General features: G+C 34.3%; 1 protein-coding gene across 1 annotated transcript; it reads right to left on the bottom strand.

The window, feature by feature from the left end:
* Positions 1-460: 460 nt before the first annotated feature.
* RGS18 (regulator of G protein signaling 18) lies at positions 461-19,165 on the bottom strand. The gene is made up of 5 exons (XM_036756574.1): positions 18,877-19,165; positions 18,203-18,304; positions 16,932-16,993; positions 4,990-5,156; positions 461-1,491 (listed from the first exon to the last, which is right to left on the bottom strand). The coding sequence occupies exons 1-5, from the start codon at positions 18,993-18,995 to the stop codon at positions 1,234-1,236; spliced, it is 708 nt and encodes a 235-aa protein (XP_036612469.1). The 5' UTR covers positions 18,996-19,165; the 3' UTR covers positions 461-1,233.
* Positions 19,166-19,600: the final 435 nt, after the last annotated feature.

Below are 19,600 nucleotides of genomic sequence, written 5' to 3'. Positions count from 1 at the left end.
TGAACAGTGAATAGTGTGATAGATTCTGAAGGCTACTGACCCATAACAGAACTGATCAGCATTTGAGAAACATGTTGTTGGCCTTGATCCATGCCATGCAAATGAGGGTATAGCTGGCCATCATCAAGTTTCTATCAGGTGCATAAAGGGCAATAATTGTGGCTTACAAACGAAAAGACCAATAAACAGGAGAAGAACAAATACAAAACTTGCCATTTAGAAGGGATCTTGGAAAGGTGAAAAGATAAATGGTGCCACTTTTCAAAATAGCCTGAGAAAGTTGACTAAATATTTAAATCAGTATGTTCTATAATTTGTAATGAAAATAATTATATATATATATTAAATTTAATTGATAGTGAATGAACAGTAACTAGTTCTAGAAAGTAATAAACCAAAGTAGAATGAGCAAGAAAGATAAAGAAATTTTTAGCATAAATTCTTTAATTTTTCTCTGCATTTCAAGTACATGAAGATGTGAAAGCTAATTGCACACCATCATCCAAATATAGGCATTAATACCATGCAACACCCATTAAAATTAAATATTTTTAAAATAAAGCATAGGCCTACATGCTTTATTCAAGGCAATAGAGATTATAATCATATAGTTTTGAAAAAAAAATTCTACTTATAGGCCAACTCTAAGATCATAAGTTGCAGAAAATGTTCAAATATGAATTGTACAGGGAGTTTATACATTCAGAAGTTTCCTTCATAAATGAACCCATAGGTCCAGTTTCTATCCCCTAACTCTACTCTTATCCTGAGGCAAGAATTAAACCCAGGTCTTATTTGCTCAAAGGCTATCTCCTCTATCTCCTATTTCATCTTGCTTCTCTGAACATTATCTTTTTTAAATTTAATATAAAATGTGGAATATATGCATATATATAAATATACATTTTATAAACTATTGTCAAATTTTTGCAAATCTTGTCCTCTTCATCCTACTGAACGTATAATTATCACTCTTCACATATACATTAAGGATCATTCCTATTTTTGAAAATTATAGATTAAAAGGAATGATTTTTAAATGGAGGTATTTATGACCATAATACTTACTACATTGCATCCCTTTGCTGTGAGAAGTGTTCCAAATTATGTTTTTAGATTCACCCATATGACAAGTTACAATTGATTAAATTTATAAATATTAATAGCCAATATTATGTGAGTCAATTTTGCATAGCTTACCATGATACATGAGTAAAATTAAGAATGTTTTTTTTATAACCAAATGGCAAAGTCTGGTTTTTCATCTGGAAATTCATTGAAAGTAAAGGAACGTGATCTCCTTCGAAGGTTTGTTGTTTGGAGTGGTCTTCCATTTATTAAGTCCAAATAAATGTCGGATCTCAGAAAGCGTGTATAGCTATCTTGCTCCATAAGTTGATAAACTCTGCTTTGGGCAGCATCAAAACTGTGGATGGTTGGTTGGGAGATGCTCTTAAAAATTATTTCTTTGGTGTGAAAGTCAAGGTTAACCTGCATAATTGGGAAGAAACTATTATAAGAAGATCAGAGCTATCAATGGGCTCAATTATGAAAAAGACAAGGTCAGTTTCTCTCTCCTTTCTTCCTCCTTTAGGTTTCTCTTTTTTTAGATGTTTCTCTCCTAAAAGCATCACCTGTAATACCAGAGATATCAGCACAGCCTCTTCCCAACAGGAATCTGGCTTTCATGGATGATAACCTAACTCATGTAGCTCACATTTCTGTTAATTTACCTATAAATTAATTTGTCCAAAAGAGAAAATTTCTGACTAATTCTATTTTAATGAGAATCCTCAATGCCTAAAGCTAAAGGGAAAAATAATGAATGGTGCAAAATTTAGGCAAGTGAGAGAAGATTTGTAGCATTCAACCTTTTGCTTGCCTACAAAGCATCCCAGTCTGCTTGGTTATGTAGCTAGCCTTTAAAAGGAAACACTGATAATGAACTGGAAATAAAGAAAGATAACCATCTTTTCTAAGAAAAGGCAGCCAATGACACAGAGGATGTGACATGTGTCAGCTAGTGTTTTCTATGAGGCATAGTGGCCAAATGGTCTCAGCCAGGCAAAAGAAAATATAAATGCAATTAACCTGTTAAAGATTTCTCATCTTTGATGTCTCTTTCCAGACTACTTTCACACTCATGCTAAATGTCTTTAAATTAAGATCTCAGGATAGAAAGGAACATCATATATGTTAGCAAATGTGGTACAATAGAGCACTGTTAAATCATCAGATTCAAATGTAATCAGAATGAATTTTAATTAACACTAGATGTCCCCTATCTATCTCAAGCTCAACATATGCAAAATGGAACTAATTTTGTTCTCAAATCCATGCCTCTTCCAATGCCTCTTACCTATTTCTTTGCATGCCACTTTTATCCTAATTTTCTAACCTCAAAGGTATCCTTAAATCTTCACTGTTTCTCACCCTACATATCCAGTTGGTCTCTATGTGTTATCAATTCTCCCTTGTCCCATATCTCTCAGAGCTATCTTCTTTCTGCTCACTCAACCACTACCAATTTAGGTTCTCATCACCTCTCAGCTCTATTTTCAAGTAACTGATCTCCTTGCCTCATTTTCCAATTTATTGTCTACATAGCTGACATTGTGATATTCCTAAAGCATAGGTCTAATTGTTACTTCTCTCCCTGCTCAAAAAATTCCAGGGGTTCACTACTACCTCTTGTATCAAATACACACTTCTCTTTTGGGTGACTTAAAACTTTCATAACCTTGGTCACACACATACACACACACGCACACACTCCAGTTTCATTATACTGTATTCTACAAATCCACCCTATGTGGTTTTCTTGCCATTTCTCAGAAATGACATTATATCTCTTCAATTTCTGCTTTTACACAATCTCCAAAATTTGGAATGAATTCCTGTCTCACCTCTTCATCTCTTGAGGTCTCCAGTTTCCTTCAAGGTTCCACCCATATGCCACCTCTTGAATGAGAACTTTCCTGATTATCCCAACTGTTTATAACTCATTTTTATTATATATTATATGTTATATACCTCCCTTTTATTTATTTTGAATATATTGTAATGTACTTTTTAGTACTACTTTAAAAGATCTCATCATTTTTTGAAATTATGACTAATGACAAATGCTTTGTGACTTGCCTATGTTTTTATTTTCAAACAGGGGATAGTAGGAGAAAGTACTAATCACAGAGTACAAACCTTTGCTTTATGAATGTCAGAATAAAAAAGATTTTTCCTCCCTCATTCCCCTCCCGAAGTAAAGGCTCTTATAAACTTCCCAGTAGCAGAGAATACTGAGCATTTGAATCTTGGTCCTCCATCTTGTTTACTCCTATGCTAAAACCATGGGGCAGATAGCTGTGGTAGTTTGATGAGGAATATGGGTGAAGGTGAGCCCTGATGTCCTCTTTAAGGCTTTTTTCTATGAATATGTGAGTGGAGGAAGGGTGCTGATTATAATAATAGCTAGCAGTATATATATTATATATATTTATGCATATATATTATATATATGCATATATGTATATATATTCAAGTTTGCAAAGCACCTTACAAACATTTTCTTATTTGATCCTCCCAACTTTGGAAGATAGGGGCTTTACATATTACATATCCCCTTTACATATGAAAAAAAGGCAGATAGAAATTAAGTGACTTGACCAAGGTTACACAGTTCATATCTAAAGGCAGATTTGAACTTAGATCTTTCTGAATCCTGGTCCAATGTTCAATCCAATGTGTCACCTAGCTGCCTGTAGGTATGCCTGGTGGGGAAGAATAAACCCACACGTATTACAAAGCTTAGGGTCCCTTTATTGTTCACTATGACCCACATTAACTTCTAATCTCTGACAGACATTGCTTCAAAATTGTGATATTTATAGGCATGTATTATATACATATATATGAAATGTCATTATATAATATATATACAATAGGCTCATACATATAAATATATAAGGCCCTTATCACCCCTATACCAGCTCTTGTGGAAGATATTTCTACATCAGGCAGGAAGTCAAATTCTTAATTTTCTATGATTCTATTAAATTTTCAATATAGAGCTAAGTAGGAAATCAAAAATAACAATAAGCCTGATATACTGAGAATGAATCAGTGCATCTTTGTGTGTATACATAATTCAGAGAGTCTGAAAGTTTTGGGTGGAAAATATAAAACTCTAAGAATGGGAAAATGTAGAATAAATTCTCAACTTCTATGTACCCTGTCCAAACTGTCTGTCCATCTGTCAGTCTATCTATCTGTCTATCATCTATCTTAAATCTCTCCATATAGCTACCTCCATCTATTTCAGTCTTTGGATTCATATAGATGTCTACCTATCTGTCCATCCATCTCTCTATTTCTATCTTTATCTCTAAAGATAGACACACACACACACACACACATACACATATATATTTACATGTATATGTAAATGTTGATAGGGCAAGTTAATTTGAACTCTAGCTATATAGGAAGATGGATATATGCAATGTGTGTGTGTATAGTGTAAGAAATGCAGGGCTGAGGAAACTCCTTATGCTTATATAGATCAAACCTAATCTGTAACTTCAAGTCTAAGAGAGTTGTTTGTGGCACAGAATGTTTAAATATTTGTGGTTACCTAGGTTGCATGCTTAAGAGGCAAGAGCTGAGCCTAGATCTTCCTACCTTTAAGGCTGGACCCTGGCATATTGCCACATATATTTGCACACAGTGTGTGTTTATATGTTTGGATGCATATATCTACGTAGAAGTATATTTATTTATTTACCTATGTACTTCCAGAAAATATTAATATATAGTCACTATTCATCAAGCATAATTCTGAACTTTGAAGTACAGTATATGATGTCCCTATGTATTCATTTTTAGCAAGTGAGTTTTCTCTGATGCAACTTTTATTAAGCTCTTTTAGATTTGCTTGACCTTTCCCCCTCTTTCAATTCTTTTCTATTTCTCTCCTTTTTTTTTTTACTATACCTCCTGTGGAGCATCATTCTGTATGAATTTCTCATATATCACTTGTGCTTTATGGAAGAGTTGATGGGGTTCTTGGCTTTTCTTGAAATCCTCACAGGCTGCCCAAAATTCAATGTTTTCTTCACTGAATTCAGTTTTAAGGAACCTGGTAAAAGCATTGAATCCATCTACCAACAAAGAAAAATAAATGAAAGAGACAAAAGATGTGTTTGAAAGATTAAAACCATCTAAGAGTTTTAAAGTTTGACATTAGGGAATGACCACAAATACTGATAAGATAGATATTTTCTCCGGTTCAATGTGCATTCAAAAGAACTATGATTTCTTGACATTAGACGAAATCCAACAATTTATTTGATAAATTGAAAAAAAGTGAGTCTACTGCATTTAAGTTGTCTCTGACTCTTCTCAGCAGCATTTCTTTAAGGTACATTGTGGAACAAATAAGTTTTTTCTCCAGAAAACAATGAAAAGTCAATTATCTTAAGTAATGGGGAGAGAAAAACAATTTAAAAAAAATGCCTCCTCATGTGTTGATTTAATGCTTCAAGAGTTTCAAGTTAACAAACTCCCATGGGGCAGCTAGGTGTCACAGTGAGTAGAGCACCAGCCTTGGAGTCAGGAGAATCTGAGTTCAAATCCAGCCTCAGACACCTGACACACTTACTAACTGTGTGACCTTGGGCAAGTCACTTAATCCCAATCACCCTTCCTTCTACCCTCAAAAAAAATAAATAAGTTAACAAACTCCCAGAACCCCATTTGACACATCATAAAATGGGGACAATGATACTTGCTCTCCTTAAAGTGACTCTTCTGAGGATGCATTTTTGGATATTTAATCTGAAATCAGGAGATCCGAGTTTAGATCTGGCCTTAGACATTTACTAGCTGTGTGACCCATGGTAAGTTACTTCATAGTTTCCTATCTGTAAAATGGAGATAAGAGTAACATCTCTTTCCCAGGGTTGTTGTGAAAATAAAATGAGATAATACATTTAAAGTGATTTGCAAACCTTAAAATGCTAATTGCTGCTGCTGCTGTTGTCATAGTTGTCATATTACTTTCAAAACATTAAACTTCCTCCACAGTCTGACTCCAATCTACCTTTCCAATTTTATTACACGATATTTTCTTCACTCATTCCATGGTCCAGCAAAACCAGCCTTCTTGCTGTTTATACACAAAACTCCATTGCACATCTTAGTACCTTGACAGCGGCTGTCTCCCATACTTAGAATAAACTCACTCCTTTACTCCTGATTCCTTAGACACCCTTCATTTTCTCCAAAACTCAACTTAAGAATTATTTTCTATAGTACATGATTTTTAAAATTCTTCTTTCCTGAAATACCTACTATATATTTTGAAGTAATTCTGTGTAAATATAAAGGAAAAGAACTTTGAATGTTTTAAGAACTCTGAAAGTAGAAATGTACAATCATGGCTTTGGAAGACTGGGTGAAGAGGTAATGGAATGTATGTGATGAGTTATATATTTTCAAATAGTATCAATACAATAAAACATTGTCTTGCTTGCCTATACTTTATGAGAGGGATTTGAGGGGAAGGGAGAATAGAGAGTTCTCATACAGGTAGTGACAAGAAGGAAGAAGGAGAAGAAGGAGAAGAAGAAGAAGAAGAAGAAGAAGAAGAAGAAGAAGAAGAAGAAGAAGAAGAAGAAGAAGAAGAAGAAGAAGAAGAAGAAGAAGAAGAAGAAGAAGAAGAAGAAGAAGAAGAAAAAGGAGGAAAAAAGGAGGAGAAAAAAGCTTCATGAAATATTTGAAAAGAAAAAGAAAAGGTGGAAGAAAGTTTAGAAGGCAAAACAAATGTTTGTATTATCACATTCAATTCAATATGTATATACACACATATATTTAAAATAAGCTATACAAAATATATCCAATTGTAATGTACAACCTTATTTTCTAACCTTTTTGTATATGTACATGTTCATATATATAAACAATAACTTTCTATCTTACTACAAATTAAAAATATTTTGTATCTTTCTTATTTATGTCTTTCCCAATAGAAAGTAAACTCTTTGAAGTCTGGGATTTGCATTTCTCTTCTTATCCCAACATCTTGTGCAGTTCCATGGAGCATACAGTATGTGATTAATAAGTGCTTTTTTGGTCAATATAAGTCTTGAAAAATGACTTAATGAGGACCAGATGAAAGTATGATTGGTTGTATGTATATAGCTTTTTTCTTTTGCTACAGGACTATGTCTTTGGCCCAGTTATGTTCAACATTTTAAAAATGATTTGGAAGATGGCATCCCAAGTTCATAATCTATAACTCTGCTCATATTTAAATATCAGCAGGAAGTCTCTCAATGTTATTTCTTTAACAGAGTTATATGTATTTGTATTGTTTCTGCCCCCATACTTGGCTACACTGAATGCCCATCTTTCCCAGTATGGAAAAAGTTTAGATTTCCCCTATGGGACCAAATCTTTTTTTTTGAGGGGTTAAGTGACTTGCCCAAGGTCACACAGCTAGTAAGTGTTTTCAAGTGTCTGAGGCTGGATTTGAACTCAGGTCCTGTGCTCTACTCACTGTGCCACCTAGCTGCCCCCCATGGGACCAAATCTACAACTTACTCAGTTCCTTGGGCTAGAGAAAAAAAATTATCCAAATTGTTTATTTTCTGAACAACTCAGCAAGAATTTAAAAACAAAACAAATGAACAACAAAAATAAAACCAAAACCATCACCAAGTAGAAAGAAGAAACAAATGATTAGCATTAGATTCAATGCTTCTGTTCTCTTGCCTGTTTCATGAGCATTGTGGAACACAGCGTAGAGTGCTGGAGTTGGAGTAAGGGAAATCTTTTTGTAAATCCCACCTTTGACACTTAGTAACTAGTTGCACAATTCTAGGAAAGTCATGGGACTGAACTTCATGTATTATTTTATGTTGTTTTCATTATTATATGCTCATGTTAAGCACTGTTTTTCTTTAAAAAGAGAATAGGAGCTGTCAATTGTTGTTTTAGATATTTTATGAATTGAAGCTTTCCCAACTCACCATAAAGCCATAATTCTCAAGAACTAAAGATATTTGTCATAGTTATTCTCTCTTCTTGAAGTCTTAAATCAATATGATGGTAGAAAGAACTCCAAAAGTGACCTGCTGATTTTCACCTGCTTTATATAATGTCTGTATCACCCTGTTCAAGTCACTTAACCTACCATTTCTGGAAAACTTTTAAGTTAAAGGGAATGTAAATGGAATTTCACCCCTCGGAAGCTCTTTTTACCAGTGAAATCATAGTTCCAATTCCTATCTCTATCCTATTAACATAGTAACCTAAGGAGGAAATACAATTTGAAAGTATATTTTGTTTAATTTTCCTGCCCCAGAATTCCTTTCACCAGCTGCCATTTGCTGGATGCAGTTTCCATTATGTTTAAATCCCAAGTCTACTGTAATTTTACATTATTGTTGCCAACCGGGTTTCAGCAATTCCAGACTTCAGGTGAATCCGGGGTTTTGGCCAGCTGACTTCAGTTAACAGATAAAACACATATCCTTCAAAAACTGATTTGATGGCACCTTAAAAAGATCTTTTCTCCTATATCTCTGGCTGCAAAAACAGTTTTTTAAAAATAATTGTACAGTACTTTTCTGGGATTGTTTGTTGTTTTTTTATGAGAAAATTAAGCCATATGATTTTGTTAAATCATTGAACTGAAGGTGACAACCACAACCAAAACTGAGGGAATGGGAACCATCTACAGAACTAAGAAATCATATAGAACTCATTCCTGAGACTAGATCTTTGCCAGCCGTCTAGGAAGTATCCTTTTTCCCATGAGAACTTCATTTGTTCTGATTTCTTCTTGCTGGTTCTACAGATACGTGGTTTTCAGAGGAATCTGACTTATCCATTCATACCCATATACATTTATACATCAACATCATAATCATAATTTATATAATGTATATTATAATAATATAATGCAATCATTCATGTAGTACCTACTAGCGCCAAGCACAATGCTAAGCATTTTACAAATATTATCTCATTTAATCCTCACAACAGCTCTGTGAAGTAGGTATTATTATGATCTCATTGTAAAACTAAGGAAACTGAGGCAGTTGGAGAAGTGATTTCCCCAGCATCACACAACTAGTACTTAAGGCCAGATTTGAACTCTGCTTTTCCTGACTTCAGGTGTACTACTTTATACGTTGTGTCACCTAGCTTTGTGATGTGTATATGCATGTATGTGTATCTGTATATACATTTATGTGTCTATATGTATGTGTATGTATATGTATGTATACATGTATTATAGTATATAAATACACACAAATAAATACTTACATATAAATGCACATATGAATTTCTTTGATATATAGTAATTTATCATATGCATTATATAAGGCTATAAGACATAAGATATGGGGCTATAATATAAAATGTAATATATAGAAACCAAAGCTAATTAATATATATGAATTATATATGAATACATATATACATATATATGTATACATATGAATACATATATATGAAATATATATGTATGTATGTATTTATGTGTGTATATACATATATGTGTGTGTAACACATATATTCAACATGAGACAATGTTGTTACATAACCGGACATAATGCAAATGAGTAAATGTGATAGCATCTAGAAAAATCTCCTTATCCTATCAGATAGGTATCCTACAAAATATTTGGGAGAAAATGAACAAAAAATTCACATGATGAGGTGTTGTACTATCATCCATGACCACAGAGTGAATACATATAGGAATATAATGAATGTTCTATGGGAGTGCCAAACATATCCAGAATAAAGGAGATGATATCCTCACTATGCTCAGAGGCAATCAGATGGTATCTTTAGTACTCTGTTCTTCAGAAGCATATTTTTTAGGACTTTTAAGTTACAGGCCTTTCAGAAAAGCATGACCAAAATGGTAAAAGTTTTCGAAGTATTTTAATAAGCCCATTCAACAAACATTGATTAAGTGCCCGTTGTGCATAGAGAACACTGTGCATTAGGCAAAATTCAATTTTAGATAAAACACTTGTAGTGTCATCAGCCTGTTATTAGAGGTATTGAATAGAGACTATATGGGATACTGCTGTTTAATGAAAGAAATGAAACTACTTTATATTTAGGATACTCCAGAATATGGTGAGTCCATTAAATGAAACCCAGTTGCTCACTGAAATACAGCCTCTTCCACAATATTACTAAGTACTATAAATAAGTGGCCATTTACGCTTTGAGTTGAATGAAGAACATTCCCGTATTGGATCCATTTCTGCCATTATACTTTTTCTCCTGTTGTGGTTTGGTTATTATTTCCAAAGTCATATTTACTTAGGAACATATTTCTACCTATATGTATGTAAATATATATATGCATATACATGTATGTTTGTATACGTATATATGTATGTGTATACAAACAAATCCTAGTGAGTATTGAGCTCTGAGATTAAAAGACAATGACTTTTCAGTTAGACAGATAAGAAGAATTAAAAGCAAGTCACAAAATTGCTTGTAAGTGATCCTGATCTCTAGTTTTGGATTTTTTAAATTGCAAATCATGGGGACAAATGTCCTTAGCTAGGAGGAGGGGAAACAGCCTTAGGGAACTTTTCTTGGAGACCTACTAAAGGATTGTTCTTCTCCTCTGCAGCTGTGAAAATCTATCTAGAAAAGAAATTCACACATTCAAATTACCATGCTGATCTCTGCAGTGGACTTGAGTATACTTTATCCCCAGTTTAGGTTTAATATGAAAATAGGAAACTATGAGATTATCTCTTGTTGTGTAATGTACTGCGGAAGGCTGCAATATATTTTGAGAAAGGAGGAAGCTACATTGACTTTAGGTTAGCTTGTTCGTATACCACACTTATGAACCAACTCTCAAGAAAGGCAAATTATTCCCCAAGTCAGCTAACAAATCCCAAGATATTGAAAAGGATTAGTCCATCACTACTCGTTAAAACTCATTTGCTTTTTTATGTGGACAGCACCCAATTGGAATACGTGGAACACACTGTGTTCTAAATGGTCTCTAAGCTATTATGGGCTTCAGAAAAAAAATTGTTCTTCTACCCTAGAAAGAAATAAGATTTAGGAAGGACTACTTAGAATTATAGAAAAATCTCTGAAATTTATTTTTAGGAAGGAAATAAAGAAAAAAAGTACCTTATGTAGATTGTCATGAAGAAGACATATGCCCTCAATTGAAACAACTATGGTAGATTAGAGAACCCAAGTGTTATTAATGCAACAGTGGGCGGGGGAGGGAATCTGGACCTACAAATTCGCTGGAGTCAAGAGCTCCCAGTGAGGAAAATCCCTGTACCAAATTTAGATCCGTAGCTATTGGGAGGTGTCTAGTCTTACAGAGTTGCTTAAGCGTGCTAAGAATCAAGTAGTTTGACCTAGGTTCATACAACCAGCATGTGTTAGAGGCAGCATTGAATAGAACCGAGACCTTTTTTGATTCCCCTTCTGGTTCTCTATCCTATATGTCAGGCTGTAATAGTCTCTAATATCTAGAACAATTCTATGTATATTATATAGATGGTCAGTCTGTGTTAATTGAATGGAATCATTTTTGAGCCAGTATCTAATTCCAACAAATTGCATAAATCCAAAAAAAGTGTCACTTGAACAATCCTTCAACAGTAAAATTGGGTACTTAAAGAGAAACTCTGTTATTTCAGGTGTGTAATAATATTGGACTTCAAAAGAAATATGCTCAGTGGAGCAAGGTCCTGGGGGTATTTGTTACCTCCCCTCCCCATTCCTACTCCCCACTGCCCTACCTTGTGTTAGCCACTGTTGGCTGCTGCATTGAGTTTTGCACTGTGATGGAATCATCATTGCCCCGAGGCAGTAACTTACTAAATGGTACTTTGGAGGTGTGCAAAAATTAATGCAGCTGCCAGAGGAGCCTGCCATAGCCCAGAACTAGGTTTTACCCTGGAAGAAGCTCAATGTGTCATACACATTTGAAATACATGTAATTGTATGTTTCTAAATTGAAATTTGGGCATCTGTTATTTCAATTTCTGATGCCAAGAAAACAAAAGAGTCCGGAGACTGTGCAGTGCCACTCAGTCTACTAATTACTAGATTACAGTGTTGTTACTCTAAGATTTGAATCAAGAGCTTTGACCCTGTCATGGAGTTGAATAGGTCCTTCTTGCCTAATGGTCTCTTTACGTACACCATTTCTAGTTTCACCTAAACTTCATTTTTTAGTATTACAGATAGATTTGTAGTATACTGTTTACCTTGAATAAGGCCAATTCAAGATCATACTTTTCCTGGAACATTGAAGTCCTGGGTCTTAGAGAAAATAGGAAAGTAGAAATGTGGAAACACAATATATTAAAGGCAGAAGGTTAAAAGTTTAAGGGGTACTCATCTTCTGTAGAAGAGGAACGTGAACTTCCTTTCCTAAGCAACACCAGTCTTAAAGAAAGGTGGGTGATAATAGTTTCCAGGATATCAAGTGATGTGTTTTGTTTTGTTTTCACTCCCCTTTCCTATCAAAGAACAACTTACATATTCTGCTCCTGTTCTCTCTACAATGTTTTGTTTTGTTTTGTTTTTCCCCAGAATTAAGCTAAGGAAAAATCAGTTGTAGCTTGTATACAGCTCAAGAGGGGAAATAGAAGGAAAAAAGAATCAAGATTCTTCTGGAATGAAGGGGAGCTGACCAATAACCCTAAATCTTGGTTCTCTCACTTAATAGGTTATGTAACCTTAGGCAAATGAGTTAAGTTTTCTGAAGTTGCTTCTTCATCCGCAAAAAAAGGATACAATTAATTGTACAACCTGTGAGCACTGTTGCGAGGGTAAATTTAATCTTCAGCATAAAGTGCTAAACAAGTATGAACTATTATAATTTCAGAAAATCAATAAAATGCCTTAGATCAGTAGGGTCAAACTCAAGCAGAAATGGAGCCCTTAAAACATGCAGTTAATATGCAGTTGCATACTAACTTAGAAAACCACATATTAACATTATGTATGTTCTATTGTACTTTAACTTATTTTGTTAATTGTTTTCCAACTATATTTTAATCTGGCTCAGGGTGTACTCTGGAGTGTTGTGGGCCATGTGTCTGGCACCTCTGCACTAGAATATCTTTTTTGGATTACTTTCACCTTCACCTTCACGTAACACAAACTATATGTAATGCAACTAAAGTTCTACTCTGATAGCTCTGACTAGGTTCTTAAATCGTATCCTTGTAAAGCATAATCTCTGTCAAATCCTATGATAATGGAAATGAGAGTAACTCAGTTTAGAGAGGGACTAAAGCCTAAATTTGCTTTCATTCTTATCTACAATGATGCTAATGATACTTGGATGGCGTACCTCACAGGTTTGTATGGAAGAAAGATAGGTTCAAAGGACAATGGGATTACAGACCTAGAAGGGGACCTCATTAAACATATTTTCCATTTTACAGATAAGGAAACTGAGGCCCCATATGGTTAAATGCATCTCCAACTGCCTCTTAGATATCTCAAACTGGATGCTACATGGGCATCTCAAAATCAACATGCATAAAACATCACGTATTATCTTTTCCCCTCCCCAGGTCCCCATCTATCCCTTGCCCTTCAGAACTTCTCAATCAATCAATCAATAAACATTTAGTAAGTGCTTGCTTTCACTGTCAATGGTACCATCCTCTTTCCAGTCACTCAGCCAACAGGCCAATGACCTGGGAATCATCCAAGTGTACTCACCCTTACCCCATCTATTTCATTCATTGTCAAATCTGGTTATTTCTACTCTTACAACTTTTTTCATGTAAGTCCCTTCCTTTCTATTCATGTAGCTACAGCCCTAGTTCAGGGCCTCATCACCTCTTGCCTTGATTACTACAACTGCTTTCTAACAGCTCTCTCTACCTCAAGTCTCTCCCCACTTCAGTCCATCCCTTACTGAGCTTCAAAGTGGATTTTTCCAAAATGTAGGTTTGATCCTGTCACCTCGCTTCTCGGTGAGTACTAGTGGCTCCATATTACTGCCATGATGAAGTATGAATTTCTCTATCCCTTCATCATCTGCATACTTCCTACCTTTCCTACCCTCCTATACATTCCTCTCCTTCATGCATTCTATGATCCAGCTACACTGGCCTACTTGCATTTCTTTGAACACAATGCTCTAATTTCCATATAAGTAACTTTGCACAGACTGTCTCCCATGTTGGGAATGCTTTCCCTCATAACTTATGCCCCATAGTTTTCCTGATGTCCTTTAATACATAGCTTAAATCTTAACTTCTGTAGTAAATCTTTACTGTCTTATCCCTCCCCCACCCAGCTCCTGATGCCTTCTCTTTCTAGACTGCCATCACCTGCTCTACATGTGGCTTGAAGATTCCTATTTACATGTTGCACACACACATAAACCATTAGATTGTGAGTTTCTGGAATGCAGAAACTGTTTTTGCCTTTGTATTTCCAGTGCTTAATATAGTACCTGGTAAGTTCATGGCAGCTAGATGGCACAGGAGATAGAGTGCTGAGCCTAGAATCAGGAAGACTCATCTTGAGTTCAAATCTGGCCTCAGACACTATGTGACCCTGGGCAGATCACTTAACCCTGCTTTCCTCATTTTTCTCATCTGTAAAATGAGCTAGAGAAGGAAATGTCAAACCATTCTAGTATCTTTTCCAAGAATACCTAATTTGGGGTCATGAAGACTCAGACGTGACCGAAAAATGACTGAACAGCAACTGTAAAATGCATGCTTGATAAATGCCTATTGACTATCTAATTTGCCTGAGATTATATAGGTAATAAGTGACAGAAAGAGAATTTTAACCCAGGTTGCCTAATTTCTGAGCCAGAAATTTCTTTAGAAAATGAGTAGGTATTTGTCTAGCAAATAGAAGATTTTAAACTAAATCTAGATCCAAGCCCATCTCTGACCTAGATCATTTGTTCTATGGAAATGCCTAAGTATTATATAGAAGTTAAATTATTTTTTTCCAGGTTCACAGAGTCAATAATGTGAAAGGTAGAATTTGAACCCATATTTTCCACTATGTTAAAGACTGTGGAACAAAGGCAAAAACATTTTCTGCTCTCAAGGAGCTCATATTCTAATGGGGGAGACAACATGCAAACAAGAATATGCATATGATAAATATGTATTTGCATATATGCACGTGTATGTGTGTGTATGTATGTGTATACAGGCAATCTCAGAGGGAAGTTACTAGCTTTCCCTCAGACAGAAAGGGGAACAGGAAAAGCTTATTGCAGAATTTCTTATGTGTCAACATTATAAATAAAACGAGGTATTCAATGATTCCAGTAGAACCTTTGGACTATTCACCATCCTTGCTCTCCCAGTGAGATCAGCTGATTATTTTTAGTCGTGGATTCTCCCCATGACACCTTTTGCTCCAATTCTCCTTTTTATTTGTTCAGCCTGCTCACATAATCATAAACGCAGGCACCTCTCTGCTGCTTTCTAGATGCGACTTATTTGTAATGTGTGTATATACTTACACACACACACACACACACACACACACACACACACACACACATATGCATGTTCCATGCCATATAAACACAATAGGAAATTAGAAAAAGCTTTGGATACAGGCAGAAAGACCTGGATTTCAAGCTTACCCAAGACATTTATTGGCCATGTGAACTTGAGCAAGTCACGACCTCTCTGAATGTTAGTTTCCTTATCTATGAAATGAAAGGCTGGCACTAAGTTATTCCCGGATGCCCCTTCCGGCTCTTACGCACTTACTGATCCCATTGGTGATATTATTATGCAAGGATAGATGAAATTAACCTGAGTTTGAATCTTGACTCATTTATTAACCATGGCCACTTGAGTCCCTTAAAATTTCTAGACCTCAGTTCCCTCACCTGTAAAATAGGAGCAAATAGAGAGAAAATGGAATTATACCTATAGTGTCTAATTCATAGGATTGTTGTAAGGTAGGTGTTATTGGTATATGTAGATATAGCAGACCTTCAAATGTTGCATGCATGTAAGCTGCTGATGCTACCATTTTTGCCCCCTCTCTTTTTCCTCAAAGAAATTATCAGACTTAGTATATGTAAAAAGGGAATGCAAATAACCAATATTTTATTATCAAATTGCTGAGTTAAAGTAACTTGGAAAAAAAAGATGAATTTTCTTAACTTGTTCCCTTTCTAAACATTTCTAACACTTTCAGTACTTCCCTCTTTTCTTGTTATTGCATAAACTTTCCTATACTGTATATCATCCCCACCCCAACTTACTGTCAGCCACTATTTCCTTGCTAATCATTCTAGTAATCCCATCTATCTATTTCCGTCCCTAGGTAATATTCTCTATTTCTTCTAAATTGTCCTTTAAATCATATTTTTTAAAGGGAAGATTCATGTCTGAAAGAGAAATTAACATACTGAACATTTTGAAAGTCATTGTTTTATTTTTATTAACACAGTTTTATAAACTCCAACTAATTTCATTGTATACTCTTGTACGATTAAGATCACATACTAAAATTCTGGTGCAGCTTTAGACATTTCTTGCATTATAACTTTGAGAAACCTACTTCACAAAAGGAATCATCTCATTATTCAAGGCAGAACAGTTTTTAATTATTTCTTGTTACCTTTTTCATATTTATGGGAAAAAGGTGACATCAGTATTGCTACCTTCATGATACACTTTAAATGGAAGGGAACTCTTAAAAGTAATAAATCAATACTTCATTTCAGCACTCAACGGTATTCTTTTTAGTCTCCACAGTAGATCAGAAACTCACAGTGCTCTAAATGACCCATCATACTTAATTTAGATAACTGCCATATCTGTTTAATTACACACATACTTTGCATCATTTTCCATTATGGAATAATAGTCTTTAGTTAGAAAAAAATTGCTACTAACCTTTATGGGAAAGCAGTTTATCAAAGGATTCACCCCATTTCACTGCTTCTTCAGGGGAGACACTGTTCAAAAAATGAAATACTTTTTGATGAAATGCACATTTAGTAGCCTCACAGTGATTCACTTAACATATGCTATCTGCTAGAGAACTCTCTTTGTCTTGTTTTAGAAGGTGTCTGATTAGATTACATTATAATGTAAGCCCTCTTTCCACTGGAGTCCTCAAAAACATTTGGTCTAATTTCTTTTGACACTTTGCCTGTAAAATAATGCAATATTTCAAATTAAAAAGTTCTATATAAATTATTTTCAAAGATTGTTTGCATTATTGGGGTCTTTGAGGAGCAATTAACCAGAAGCAAGGTTGAACAGAAATTAAATTGGGTCATCCACCTTTTGAAATGCTGACCCCTAAATAAGCAACATTTGGCAAGTTGGGTAGCCTTCTCTTTGAAGTGGTTACCACAGTATACTGCCTCTTTGTGAGTTTGATTTTTTTTTTGTTAAGGGGAGAGGAAGTTTGCCTAGTAGACTCTCAGAAGGATGACAAATTATTATGAATATCTTTAATATATAATTTTAATTTAATCTAACAAATATTTTAAATTTCTTCTTATTAAAATATTTTGAAGAATTGTTACAAGTTAGAGAGGTAGGTACATTATTTTTATGTAATTAACACGGTAATTGTATAGTAGTTATAATTCTGTGAAATAGCATGCCTTTTATTGATGTTATTTTAAAAACTAAAGGATAGTAGTAAGGTCCGTTTTGATAGTCATTGTATTTTTCATAAAAGTTTTAGTAAAACTTAAAGTTAGCAAAACACACATTTTTAACCACCTGATGCTAAAAGTAAGAAAAAAATGTTCAAACATTTGAAGACAGATGACTTCCTTTTTAGTTATTATACAGAATCATGAGACCTCTTATTTCTTTCAAAAGTTTTAAGAAATCAAAAGGCAAAATTCAAAACATGGAAAGCTACGCAAGGTTTAAATGCCAACTAATGAAAAAACATATGCAATGATGTTAATTTAGTTCCAAAAAACCTTTGTTTGATGATATTTTGCTTTTTATTGCTTTTAAAAATATTTATAGCTTATTGAAATAACTCCCATACACCTTCTTACACTTCCCCCCACAAAAATAGTACAATTCCAAAAAAAATCAGAAGGCCTTAATTTTAAATTTAAAAATATAATAGACATATAATATTAACATAAGCTCAAAATCACTTTTGGAGTGGAATTAAAAACAAAAATATTCACCTTGTGCCCTTGGCCAAGTTTTCAGATCTACCACGACTGACATCTTCATGGAATTCAGGTTTCTGCAGGAGAAGGCTTATTCTATTTTTCTTTTCTTTACCTCTGTAATAGAATATAAGCTGCTTTAAAAAATGAATAACAATCCTCAAACCTTGCTTTCTAACTAATGATACACTTAGGGATCATTCTCTCCTCTTTTTATGATATTATTTGTTTTTAGCCTACAAATAGAATGTCTCAGATGTCACATTTTTAAATGCTAAAAACCATGATTTTGTTCTCATTCTTGACAAAATTAAGCAAAATAAACGGTGAAAGAACAAAGATCACAATAATAACAATAAAAGAAGTAAAATCCAGTTTACCAAGGAGGATATCATCTTTTCACTTGATAAATATGAGGAGAATGTGACACCATTCCCCATCAGTGTTCATTCTGTAAATTTCATGGGATTATGTTTAACTAAAAGTTTTCTTTTGGAGCTCTATATGTGCCACTTGCTTTTTCCACATTTTCATAAAATATTAATATTCCCTTCACATAAAAATATTTTATACTATTTTCTACCTCATCACCACATAATATAGTCACAGTTGTATATTTCAAATAAGAATATTTCCCTATGGCTATGTTCTAAATTCCTATTTACCAATTCTCTAAAAATATATATTACCTGTTTTTTATGTCTTTGTTTAATGCTTCTTTCCCTATTGTGTGAATCGCCTTGAAGAAAATTTTTTCCTTTGGGTCTGACATATTTAGTTGAGAAAAGAAAACCAATGGTTTTTCCATCTTCTTTCCACAAAGTTAAGAGACTTCTCAGTTGGACACTGAAAAAGTTTGCTTGTAGAATCTGAATCCTTCATTGTTATACATGGAGATCACAAAACTGTTGACCCCACAATGTTCCAAAAGGAAGAAAAAGTTAGAAGCCGTGCTCAGCACTTCTTCTACAAATGTGTATCACCGAGGAATTGAAATCCAATTTTGCTCTGGGTTGTTTAAGGAAATGATATTACTCATTTACAAAATGGTTGTTGGCCACTAAGATAAAGAGGACAGTTACCACAGTGCAACTTCTGCTTGGTGTTTTCACAATCAAAATGAGCCTTTGAGCCCAAACTGACACAGTCATTTCCGACAGGAACTTTTTTTTATACAGTATTGTAAATTTTGTTAAGTATGAATTTATAACAGAATTCTGAATTAGCTAGTAAGAGATAAGTTTTGGATTTCTAATAATTTTTCCTCTCTGTTCTTAAACATACCCATATGCTGCCTTTACGAAGTGCCAAACTTTAAATCTTGAGATACTGAAATATCTTACATTGCAAGCAAAAAAGAAGATAAGAATTTTAAAAGTAGGAACATTACATTATAGAATATTGCTAGAAGGA

Source organism: Trichosurus vulpecula, chromosome 4, assembly GCF_011100635.1.
Source record: "Trichosurus vulpecula isolate mTriVul1 chromosome 4, mTriVul1.pri, whole genome shotgun sequence".
In the NCBI taxonomy this organism is placed as follows: Eukaryota; Metazoa; Chordata; class Mammalia; order Diprotodontia; family Phalangeridae; genus Trichosurus; species Trichosurus vulpecula.
This window is presented reverse-complemented; position numbering and strand designations above follow the sequence as displayed.